This window comes from Arvicola amphibius, chromosome 12 (genome assembly GCF_903992535.2).
Source record: "Arvicola amphibius chromosome 12, mArvAmp1.2, whole genome shotgun sequence".
Taxonomy (NCBI): domain Eukaryota; kingdom Metazoa; phylum Chordata; class Mammalia; order Rodentia; family Cricetidae; genus Arvicola; species Arvicola amphibius.
The window spans coordinates 69,609,646-69,622,922 of NC_052058.2; the positions used below are offsets into that span (position 1 = coordinate 69,609,646).

Genomic DNA, 13,277 nt, shown 5'->3' on the forward strand with positions numbered 1-13,277 from the left:
CAAATTTCTGCGTAGTTACAGGCAGAATATACGGCAGTGAAAAGGCCACTCCGAACGGAAAGGAATAACAATAACTAACAGCATAATGCTAACTTGGGTGAGTATCAGTGACAAAAGCACTAAACAAAATGCTAAAATGCACAAAAATTTCAACATATGACTACAACTTATTAAGCATCATGGCTAGAGATGGTTCAGTGTGCTTGCTGCACAATCATTAGGACAAGAGTTTGGAACCAACGCCCATGTAACCAGCTGGTGTCTCATAGCTCCCTCTAACTCCATTTCCAAAGGGTCCTACAGTCTCCATGTGCATGCACACGCATGAGCACATGTACACACAATCAGGCACACACACGCACGCACAATTTATTAATACCTAAGTCAAAGAAAGCTTGCACACAGGAACATTCTAAATGGAATACATTTTAATATTTTAATATATCACTGCAAAATTTTGAAATCATATTTGTTGGGAGCAGTGAGACCCCAGATCCTGAATTTCTTGTAATCCCCTGATCTGAGTGCTTCCAGCTGCTCTGAGCACGAGCCCTTCAGGAGTTCCTGATGGCAGGAGAGTGGTTTCTGGTGGGTTTGGCTGGGGCGTGGCTATCTCTATATGTTCTGCCCCTGAACACAATAAAGGGGGCATTCTTGGGGAATTCATGGATGACCCGTGTCGCTGTCTTTCTGTGTCTGTCTGTGTGTATTTTAACCTCCTGCCCCTTGCCCGAAGCTTGGTAACTGGGTGCCAGCGCACCGAACGCAGACACGGGGGCGCAGTGCATGGAACATATTTCTTAAAAAGAGTGAAATTACCACTCAGTGATCCATTTAGATTCAAACAAAAAAAATGGTTATAGGTATTAATATGACACATCAAATAAAATATTGTCATAAAGACAAGAACTAAGATTATTAATAAAACTATTACTGTATCTACAAACTTTAAACATTTATTCTAAAATATACTAGGAGCCTGAGTAGGTAAAGTTTTTGTAATTTATATTTTATATTATAAAAGCCCTGGAAACACTTTCCTTAGTTCCTACATTAAAGTACTTAGGCAGCCTGTCACCCATAGGCCGCACCCGGCTCAGCCTGTTCCTGCAGTACAACCGGAACTCTCGGGCATCCGCTGTGCCTGGTGCAGAGAGAAAGTGAGTGAAAACTAACACGTGCCTGTCTTTAAGATCTTACGGGCCGACGAGAAAACGGAATTCACGAATACTGGGTATTTGTACAGTAAGTGAAAACTCCACATTTTATAGGGGAGATAGGTGTGTAGGAAAGCTTGCAGTAATACCATCTGAGGGCTCCTTCGGAAAGGAAGCAGAGACCTACTATGAAACCAACTAACCTTGACGGAAAGAAACCTACAGGCGAGCATATATAGTCACCCTCTCTACTAGGGAAGTTTCTGTGCACACACACGCCCGTACATGCTTATTCTCTCAAGTTCATATACTTAGTTTTGGGGTGGGGTGATGGTAACTGTCACCCTCTGGCTTGAGTATTGGCACTTGGCCCCAGGTGCCCACACTGGTGAGATCTGGGGAGGCTTAGGAAGTGAGGTCTCCCCGAAGGAAGCGCCTCACTGGGGATGAACTCTGAGACTTTTGTAGCCTAGTCCAGCTTCATTGTCTTTGTTTTCTGGTTAGGGTTTAAGATGTGGTCTCTCAGCTTTCTACTCCAGCTGCCTGCTGCCATCATGGACTCAAACCCTGTGGAATGGGACCCAAATCCAACTCTGCTTTGTGTCGCCTTTGCCGTGGCCTTTCACCACAGCGACAGGAAGGTAACCAGCACAATTCTGGTTTTTGTTTCGGAGTCAGAAGTGTTACCACTGCACTACGAGCCCAGCTTTGTGTGTGTGTGTGTGTGTGTGTGTGTGTGTGTGTATGTGTGTGTGTCTGTCTGTCTTTTGTTTTGGCAAGGGAGATAAAAGTCTTTTTTCTTTCTTCTTTTTTAATGCAATGCCTTATTTTCTTTCTTACTATGTTACCATCTCAGTTTTCTGAACTGTGAAAGAGGCACAATTAAGTAAAGTTAGGGGCCATGGGGTGAGATAAGAAAGGGAACTCAGAACTTACTATACTAGTCAACTGAAGTTGAGAAGACTACCAAAGTCTTCGAGTTTCTTTTTTAATCATACTATTCTAGTCTAAAAGGATGGCCCAGGTCAGGGTTGCCCTGTCTAAGTAACAAAGACTACTTGTGCCCAAACCCCTTTAGAGGTTATATGTGAAACATTATTATTCTGGATATCTAGCTAATGCCATAAAAATCACAGAATAACCAGGGTGGATACAAAAAGAAATATAATTCCCCCATATGTTTATACTGTGACTATGTATTAAATATAATTCCCCCATATGTTTATACTGTGACTGTGTATTAAATATAATTCCCCCATATGTTTATACTGTGACTGTGTATTAAAAGTGAAGTGCGATGCTCTGAGTGAAAAGGCCCCCAAATGCTCACAGGAAGGAGTGGCACGATTGGGAGGTGTGGCTTTGTTGGAGGAAGTGTGTCACTATGGGTGGACTTTGAGGCTTCAGATGCTCAAACCAGGCCCAGTGTCTCACTCTCTTCCTGCTGCCTAAAGATGACTGCCTGCACGCTGCCATGCCCAGCCATGACAGTAGTGGACTGAACCTCTGAACTGCAAGCCAGCCCCAGTTAAATGTTTTCCTTTAGAAGAGTTGCTGTGGTCATGGTGTCTCTTCACAGCAACAGAAACCCTAACTAAGCAACTCTAATTTTAAGAAATACTACCAAGGTTAACAATAATAACAATAATAAACTGGTAAAGAAAACTAAAGTAACTGCAAGTACCAGTAGCTCCTCAATAGAAGTGTCAACAATTAAAGGTGAAATCATATATTTTTCATAATATAAATAAAAACTACAAAAATAAATTATGACAGGTATAAGGCTCATATTGCTTAATACTATATAATTATAAGAAGAAAAAACTAAAAGCTGATTAAATGTATAGGTATGATCCAAAACAGAAAGCTGTCACATTTAACAGTTTTACACTCTATTAAAAAGATATATGAATATAGGATTCCAAAATAAATACATTTCTACTTCTTTTAGTTTTTTAACTACATGAAACTGAAGTTCAATAAGGGAAGAGCTCCCATATGAAATATATTCCAAACAAAGCTTCTAAATTCCATAGCATAGGAATAAACAAATGCTGAGAAGAACAGAGGTGCAAGCGCTGCCTACTCGGCTTGTTGAAGCTCGTGAACCCAAGGAATAAGAAACAGAGGCGGCGGCAGCCAAGTCAGCCTGGGCTTGGAGAGGAACAAAGACTCAAAGGAGCTGAGCTAGCCAAGCTGCTATGTCTGCATTCGCAGGCTCCCGCTGCCAGTGACTCAGAAGTGGCCTATCAGAAACACCAGGAGCACAAGCCCAACCAACATCAGGGTTCTTACTACTAAAAGGGAAGATAATGCTGGTTGAAGATTTGAGTTTGAATGTTAAATCGTCATTCATTGGCCAGCACTTTCTACGTTGACTGAAAGAAAAGTTCACAGAGGTAAGAAGAGCTATATAATAAACAAATGTGCAATAGAATCACTGAACTAGACTGAAGAAGAAAAACTAACATTCTGCCAAGAATGAGGAAAAAATGTCATACCGACGGGGCATCTGAACTGGGTATAGAATGGCTGAACTTGCCATAGGGATGTGAAAAACAGGTAAGGTAAGCCACACAGAAGCATGGCCTGTTCAGAGAAGGGAGGCCAGGCAAGCTTCCTGCCCACAACAGCAGGCTGGGCCTCTCCAGGCAGGCAGCCATCTGCCCTGGCATCAGACCTTTCCCAAAGTCTTCCGCAGTCCAGCCTGCTTTAAATGGGGTTATCTGGGGACTGATACCGCTTGGCTTAAATTCAGGGCACTTTACAAGATGATATTCTTTCTCATTTTAATCTCCCCTCCATTTTCTGCCAGCTCTTTTACCAGGCAAACACCAATACAGCAGGAGCCTTGAAAGCATTCATCTCCGGCCTTTGGAGCACACAGCCCTGTTCTGTAGGCTGGAAGCATGGCAATGCACCGCACTTTAAAATGCTGCCGCTTTCCTCCATAATAGTAAGGAGCAGAGGAAACTGACTTGCAAACTGTTTCAATTTAAAGGTCTCCCACACCTTGTTGTTTGGGAGACGGGGTTGGAATTATTAAATATCTTTAAAAACTCAAAATTTGCAGCAATGAGACACTAAGAGACACAGTGTTAAAGGTTTTGTTCAAGAACAGGGTGTGGACAATGTAACTTCTAGGGTGTCAATGGTCACCTTGAGGAAGCAGCATCTCTACTTATGAACTTCTAGAGCCTCAGCTTCTGAAGAATGTGTAATATCTGAACACTGTTGCTACCAGAGAGCAGGGCAGTATCAGATACATAGATCCTAATAGTCACATTTATCAGACCAAAGGTGGGTACTGTCTGGGGCTTCTAGCTCCTGTAAGTGCAAAGGACTCTGAAGACATTCCGCTGCCTGGATTAGGTCTTATTACGGGAGGGTACTTATATAATTCTAATTCCCCAAACTAGGAGACACAACGATCTTCCGAGTCCCCTCCCTCGTCTCTCAGAGTGCAGGTAAAGAAGTGCTGCGCTACAGTCGCCTGGGGTGTGTCTACACGTGGGATTCTGACTGACTGGCCCAGCACAGGGCGTCAGCCGATACTGTCACAGGTGTAGTCACGATATGGTGATGGTATGGGACAAATTAATGATGACCACTGCAGACTTTAACTTCTTAAGAGTAGTATCCTAAGTGGAGAAAGCGGTTGACCTGAATGAGCTGTTATCACTGATTTCTCTTACAGTGATTACAGTGATTACAGATATTCATCATAACCTGTTGTCTGGCTAACAGTTGTGCGTTCTCAGAGTGCTATTACATACACAAACCTTAGCCCTTCTACTACTAAAGGTGTACTCTAAGACTAACAGCTCCACAAGTGACGGACTGTCAAAGTGCTTCACAGCATCATTTATGTAATGTCTTTTTACTGCAGTTTTTATGGGAATACTATTCCTTAGCAACTCTTTTCTAGTAGAATTGACTGCTCTTCCTACCCTTCTCCTGGTGTGGTGAGCATGTTCTTTATCATAATTACAGTCTTAACTCCTGTTTGCCCCTCACCTCCACAGGTGCTTATAAAACAAGCCAATATTTTAAATATTTACTTTTATATAAATAAAATGATCCAAAGTAATTAATTTCTTATGCACCGATGTTGCTATCAGAGTGACTCTTGCATGGGCATGGACTAGTGAATTCACCTAGAGTATGGAATATATAATTAATGTAATTAGTTATAGCAGGATCGATAAAGACTTATTATGGGACAACTGACTGAATATGGAACTTATTAATTGCATTAAGCCATATATTACCATGATATTCAGTGAAACAAAATTATATATGCGTGTGTGGACATCACACACGCATATATAATTGGTTTATTAATGCAAGATACTTACTACTGTTAATAATGTAGCTTGGAATCATTTTACCTTTTAATATTGCTGCTGAAATTCCAATGGTAGCAGAAAACAGGGGGAAAGCAAAGGCATTAAAGTGTTATACAGATTAGAATTAATTTGCCTGTGTTTGCTGCACAGCAGAGGAGGAACGATGAGGATTTTGAAAAGGGCCCGGAAAAAAGAACTCAAGAACATAGGCGGGTTTAAGAAGATCGGGACCTATTTGTATTCTGTTCCGACTACACATCCTTACACACCCAACTCATTCATTCCACGGCTCTTAAGTAACTGGCAGTTCAAAGACTCTCAAAGACCAAAGCAATACAAGAAGACAAAACACTGACTGGAGCAGCACTGTACTGTTGGCCTTTTCAAAAGATGTCTCATTGGGCAGTCACGCTGAATTCAGTTAGTTTTTGAGTATCTGTTAAATACCCTATGGGCTATAACAACCCCTTACAGATTATACATGCCATTCATTTAAGGGGGGTGGGAGACACAGTTCCAAATCCTCAGGTGTGAAAACTCTGCAGCCTTTACACAGTGACTTTCAAGTTACTAACAACCCTTTAGCCTAAGGAAGATTCTATATTCTTATGAGTTAAGGTATCTTGCTGGTCAGGCAAAGCCATTTGTACCTCCTGTAGTATAAAATCTATGTGATAAACGTATATAGCAGCAGGAAGACGTGCCTGTATTTCTAATGCCTCCGTCAACAGTGGCCTCAGAGTACAGGTTGCTGGTGAGACTACTATCATATTGTACACACGTAAAAAACGTAATTCTAAAAGCATTCTAATTCAGTCATCAAAGCAAATGCTTTATGATTTATAATAAATTACTATTAATATTTTGTGATATTAATAGCAAATTATAATAGTTTATTATTTAATATTACATATAAATTAATGATACAGTAAAAATAAATGCTAATAATATTAATAAAATAAATATAATAAATTACTATTATTTCCAAGAGTTTCTAAATAACTTTCTAAAATTTTTACTTGTTTTACCAGCAAACTAAAAATAAAAAAGAAAGCCTGTGCCACTTTTGTGAGGACCTTTGCTTCCGGGCTAACAGGACGAGCGCAGCAGCGCAGGCTGTTACCTCGGTCTCTTGCTTTGTCAGAAAGGAGGACCTCCACCTCCTCGTGCTCCCGGATGGCATCCAGGATAATGTTTCCTTCTTTGCTGAACAGGAAGAGCATGGGGATCTTGATGTCGTCCGTGTCCTTCCCATCACCTGCCATCTGGAACAGAGGGGCAGTGTCACTGCTGCTCCCCTCGTTGTCATCTGGCCAGAAAACAAACAGAGCAGTCAGGGACACGCTGCTGCTGCTGCTGCTGCTGCTGCTGCTGCTGCTGCTTTTCCTACTGACAGAAAGGACTTTTATGCTCCAGGAAAATGAATGTAATCTTCAGATCAACTAACTTTATGATTTAGCCTAAGAAAATAACTGAAAGCAGTAAAAACTCTAAACTCAAAAAAATCTACTGGAGTGCACAATTATAAATGGCTCTCAATAAATTATAACGTATTACTTGACACAAACTGGAATATTTTCACATGTTTTAATTGAAAGGTTTTAGTGACCTGGATCACACAGGCAGAACTATGAAAACTCAGATTTCATCTAATGGATGTTACAGTTTGAGCACTCCTGACTCAAAACCTTAAAATGCTCTGAAATCACAAACGTTTAGACCACGGATTACTTAACTAGGAATAAGGTGAATTACACAATACTGCTATTTCACACTGGTTACGCAGCAGTTAAATTCTCTGACAGTGTAAGTGCCAATCACATCCACTCCCAGCATGACACAACCGTCTCCTGAGGAAAATGGCAGTGCCGTCTCACACACCACTTGCTTCACAGGCCCAAATAAGTGGCCAACACAATGTGTTCTCTTAGTAATTGATCAAAAGATGGCTGTCTGACCTCCAGTCCCTCTAGGATCTACAACTGCCACCCAGAAAGACTGCTTCTGCTAGTGGTGGGCGCAGTCCGTGTAAGGGACTCAGCCTGAGGGCTTGGCTGCCGCGTGAGAGCTGCAAACAGAGGGAGCAGGTGTGGAGGGCTGGAGAGGAGGCGCAGCTGCCAGAGAGCCCAAGACCAGACAGCGCTGGATGGAGAGAGACGAGAGGTGTCAGCTGTGACAACTCTGTTCACGTGTGCCGTGTCAACTCCAGCTGTGTGTCTGACTCTTCGGCTGTAAGAAGAGCACCCCTTTCCACGTAGTAAACAACCTTCTTTCTTAAAATAACAAGTAAATTATTACCCCCCGCAGGCAAATAAGTCCTAAGGTAAGTTGTATTTCTAGTATTTTTAGTCCTTGTATTAAAAAAAATGAAACTCAAATTTATACAAAGGAAAAAATATTTTGTCAGAAAGAAAATCTTAGGAGAAAGAAGTCTCACACACTCATGTTAAATTTCTTTTTAAAATTAAAATTTGTGAGAAGAAAAAACATGATCTCCTTGTTGTTCCACAGACCCCAGTGTAGAATTGTACATCAACAGCTACTAAAGAAAACGTCTGACCTGACAGTCTTTATAAGTCACAGAGCACCACGAAGACTCTGCCCAGAAACTGGGAAAAGGTACTTTTTAAGATTGATGTACACATCCCACACTGTTTTACACTTCAGATCTCTGTTTTTAATTCTTGGTAAAGTAAGAAATGCTCAAAATTATAGTGACAAAAATCTATTAAATTCTTCAGTGAGAGTGTTTCAATGTGAGAACAGCCAGCGATGGACAGGATGACTCAAGGTGGCTGGGAAATGGCTCACTTGGCACAGTGCCCACCACACCAGCAGAAGGACCCAAATTTGGATCCCTAGTGATCAAATAAAAGCTGGCATGGTGATGTTCATCTGTAACCCTAGCACTGGGGAACAGGTAACCCCCATAGTTCACTGGCCAGGCAATCTAGTCAATTCATGAGTTCTGGGCTCAATGAAAGACTGCTTCAAAAATAAAGTGGAAGAGTTGCTTAGACACTAATGCTGACCTGTGGCCTCCACACATATATACACATGAATATGTATATACAAACAAATTTGTACACATACACACTTAGAAAGATTTAAGTCAGGAGTCAGCAAAATGTCCTGTAACTGGCCACAACACAAATGCTAAACAGCCCGCATTCTCTGCCAACTACCCGTTGCTGTGACTCAAAGCACTCAGAGACAATATCCATATGACTCCACGTGGCTATGTCTCAGCAACACCGAAACTGAGGTACGAGGTGAAGGAGGTCCACACTTCTAGCTTGCTAAATGTGGGTTTAAATTGTTAAACACAATTTCTCCTAAAACGTTTTAACTATTGAAATTTATTCACTTAAATCAACATTTTAGTTCCCATATAGAATAAACAAAGGGAACAGTAAATAGTTTTTGCTGAAACAGATCCTAATACTTAAGTGGTCACATCTTCTGTCTTTCACGATGCTAGAATCAACAGCAGGGCCACTGAGCTACAACCCCAACCCATTAAATGTCTTATGTACATTCAGTGTAGACATGAATTCTAATTAAGGAAAGGAAAATGGAAAGTGGACTTTCCTGGTCAGTTCTCAACTGATCTGTCTTATAGTTCTTTCTAAATACAAATGCCTTTTTACCTTAAACACACAAAATATATATTCCTGCTGCTAATCGTAGCTTGTTAAAGAGAAAAAAAGGGGGGAGTGTTGGGGAATAGCAAAACTCATAGGTTGAAATACAGGGGTAAAGCTGGCAATTTGTAGTTTCAGTGGAAGAACATCCACTGGGATAAGAAGTCCTAACGACTGGTGCTCATGTGTTATCCAGTATTTGTAGCTTAAAAAAAAATCTTTCTTCAGTGGGAAGAGATGTTCACCAACCCCACATCAGACAGAGGGCTGATCTCCAAAATGTACAAAGAACTCAAGAAACTCAAAGAACACATAATCTAATAAAAAAAATGGAGTACAGACCTAAACAGAGAACTCTCAACAGAGGAATCTAAAATGGTTGAAAGACACTTAAGGAAATGCTCAACATCCTTAGTCATCAGAGAAATGCAAATCAAAACAACTCTGAGATTCAATCTTATATCTGTAAGAATGGCCAAGATCAAAAACACTGATAACAACTTATGCTGGAGAGGTTGCTGGTGGGAATGCAAGCTGGTACAACCTCTTTGGATATCACTGTGGAGATTTCTCAGAAAATTAGGAAACAATCTTCCTCAAGACCCAGTAATACCACTTTTGAGTATATATCCAAAGGATGTTCAATTGTGCCACAAGGACATGTGCTCAACTATGTTCACAGCAGCTTTGTTTTTCATAGCCAGAACCTGGAAATAACCTAAATGCCCTTTGACTGAAGAATGGATAAGGAAAATGTGGCACATTTACACAATGGAGTACTACACAGCAGAAAAAAAACCAACATCTTGAATTTTGCAGGAAAATGGATGGAGCTAGAAAACATCATTTTGAGTGAGGTAACCCAGACCCAGTGATGGAGGACTTTCATTGGTTAATTAATAAAGAAACTGCTTGGCCCAATAGGTCAGAACATAGGTGGGTGGAGTAAACAGAACAGGATGCTGGGAGTGAGGCAGACGCTTCAGGCAGTCGCCATAAGCAGTCGCCATGCTTCTCCTCTCCAAGACAGACGTAGGTTAAGATCTCTCCTGGTAAGCAACCATGTTATGGTGCTACACACATTACTAAACATGGGTTAAAGCAAGATATGAGAATTAACTAATAAGAGGCTGAAACTAATGGGCCAGGCAGTGTTTAAATGAATACAGTTTCCGTGTAATTATTTCGGGTATAAAGCTAGCCGGGTGGCAGGACGCAGCCCTGCCGCTCGATCTACAGACCCAGAAAGACAATTATCATATGTACTCACTCATAGGTGGTTTTAAAACATAAAGCAAAGAAAATCAGCCTACAAACCACAATCCCAGAGAACTTAGACAATATGGACACTAAGAGAGACATACATGGATCTAATCTACATGGAAGTAGAAAAAGACAAGATCTCCTGAGTAAATTGGGAGCATGGGGACCATGGGAAAGGTTTTAAAGGGAGAGGAAGGGAAGCAGAGAAAAATGCATAGCTCAATAAAATCATTTTTTAAAAAAGCAAAAAAAAAAAAATCTTTCTTCAGAAAGAAAAGATAACAAACAAGCGGAGCTGGGCCAAGGCTGCACTGCCGTTCTGTGGCAGAGCCACTATCTGTGGCTCCAAAGCCTGCCACGCCGTGTGAGAAGGGAAGTCTCTAAAGGCTGTACACTGGACTTTAGATCTCAAGGGTGTGGCACATTTTCCCAGCACTCCAACTCCACCCTCATACCTTAGCCCAAATATTTCCACTGATATTAATAGACAGAAGCCAGTATCTGGGTTTTCAAGAAAAATAAATAGAAACTGTCAATTATCAGGTCATTGAATCATCTATCCTTTATGGTGTCAAAATAAAAATAACCTGATAAACCCTTTGATAAGATTTTAGAAAATATAAAGGAAAATCGCCCAGATTGCCTCTTTGTGATCAATACGCTGATACAGAGGTGCACTCACCAATAACGATGCCGCCAATGGCTCCAGCATTCTGGATGTTGCGGGCCTTTTCTGCAAACATGCACTGTCCTCTTTGTATCAAGGCAATTTTCCCCATCACTGCCTCAGGGTTAGTGAGCTCTGAACAACCGTTATAGGGTTTACTGCTTGCAACAAATCCTCTTGTCTGTTGGGAAAAAAAGTTACCTAAATCTTTTATCTTCTTCAATTACAATCTACTCATTTAAGTTCAGTATTGTGAGTTTTAAGGAAACTGGAATTCTCTTTCTGTGTGTGTGTGTGTGTGTGTGTGTGTGTGTATGTGTGCGCGCGCGCGCGTGTGTGTACATGCAGAAACTACAGATCAATCAGCAATCTCATCTATCATTCATCAAGAGCCATTCACCTCACCTTTTGAGACTAGGTCTCTCATTGGATTTTGGGGATCACAGATTAGCCTTGGCCTTTTGAGACTAGGTCTCTCATTGGATTTTGGGGATCACAGAATAGCCTTGGCTGGCTGGCCAGGGATCCTCCAGGGATCTTCCTGTCTCTACCCTCTCCTTGCTGGGGTTAAGAGGGCATTAACATGCTTGTGGGGTAGTTGTAAAGCAGGCCTTTAATCCCAGCACTCGGGAGGCAGAGGCAGGCAGATCTCAGTGAGTTTGAGGCCACCCTGGTCTACAAAGTGAGTTCTAGGACAGCCAGGACTGTCAGCAAAAAAACCCTGTCTCGAAAACAAAACAGTAAGAGGGCACATTAACATGCCTGGCTTTTATGTGAGTTCTGGGGCTGAACTCAGGTCCTCATGTGTGCACAGCAAGCATTAATGACTGAGAGATCTCCCCAGTAGCTGTACACCAATTTAAGACCACTTTAATTTAAATGTAGGAGGCTGAATGCTACAGTAATGTTTTGGTTTTTTGTGGGGACTACAACCAGGGTCTGAGCCGAGTGTGTGTTTCTGCCACTGAAATGTGTACTCAGACCTCCAACTTCTAAACAAGAAGCTACTAAACAAAGTAATCAAATACTTTCGATTTTAATATCAGTATACATACTGGAGTGCACATACCTCTTTATGTTTAGACAGATCCAGCCCAAACTGAGCTGGTCCAGCAGTTAAGACTACCCTGCCAAAAAATGGGTGGGAAATAATTTGTACAGCTCGTGGAGGTAGCTGCTGCTCTTTCTGCTGCTGACTTGACAGTTCAATCATCTCCTGCATGAACCGCAGCCCATCTTCAGCGTCAATGGAACTGGCAGCCTAGGAAAGAAACACACTCAGTTCAGCTCAGCTTTCCTTCCTGAAAATTTCCCCACCTGTTTGACTTCCTAAATTACAGACTTCTGCGTGGAATTTTCCCATTTAGCTTTGGTCCCCACTAAATATTTTTATCTACCTTGCCCTCAATGCACTACCTTTTAGGAATTAAATTTTCTCAACAGCATCATCTGTCGCTTTGATCAGTGTCTCTTCCCCACCACGGAAACACTTTGATGGAGATTTGAAACTGTGCTTCTATCAAAGCTCAAGCACCCTTTTGCTCTTTATCTCTATTGGCTTCCCCTTTAAGGGAAAAAGTTTCTTGCCTGACCCCCATCTTTCCTCTTTGAAACTCCAAATTAGCAAGCAGATTCAATAAGGCTCCAAACATGTAGTAAGAACCTATTCTGTCCCCACAGTAAGCTGAAGCACTGGGGAGATGGTCTGTAAGTTTGTGTCTAGTGGAGAAAGACATGCAAAAGTTAACTATGTTTTAAAAGTCTAAGATGAAAAGGCCCAAGGGAGTAATTGGTTCTGCTTGTGTATAACTGAGAACTAGGTCTCAACCATGGAGGAGTTGATGTCCATCACAGGAAAAAGTTGCAAGGGAAAAAAATAGGCTTTGATGTAGGGAGTCGGAGGGCAGAGAGACACTGAGAGTTCAAGCTCACTCTGAAATTTCTAACCCTGGGAAGAGCTCAGAGAATGATGAGCATTTACTGAATGGAAAACAGAGAAGAGAGCTGAGGTAAGGAAAGGAGAGCGACAGAGAAAGAAAATACGACTCAAATTAGAGCAGATGGGGGCTGGGATGTACAAATACACAGCAGATGTACGGAATCTGCGTTCAGGATTGAAGTTCAGAATGACTGCTATATGCATATGTCTAAGAGTCATCTGTTCAAAGCCAGTGGCAGAAACAGAAGACTGTTGAAG

The 13,277-nt window shown here is 41.5% G+C and overlaps 1 protein-coding gene across 2 annotated transcripts in view; it reads right to left on the reverse strand.

Moving 5' to 3' along the window:
* Positions 1 to 13,277, reverse strand: part of Edem3 (ER degradation enhancing alpha-mannosidase like protein 3) — a 60,245-nt gene that overhangs the window by 3,948 nt on the left and 43,020 nt on the right. For both annotated transcript variants that reach the window (XM_038349267.2, XM_038349266.2), the window contains exons 17-19: positions 12,150 to 12,341; positions 11,096 to 11,261; positions 6,630 to 6,815 (exon numbers count right to left, since the gene is read on the reverse strand). In XM_038349267.2, coding sequence (XP_038205195.1) covers positions 6,630 to 6,815; positions 11,096 to 11,261; positions 12,150 to 12,341 — 544 coding nt within the window. The remainder of the gene's footprint in view (positions 1 to 6,629; positions 6,816 to 11,095; positions 11,262 to 12,149; positions 12,342 to 13,277) is intronic.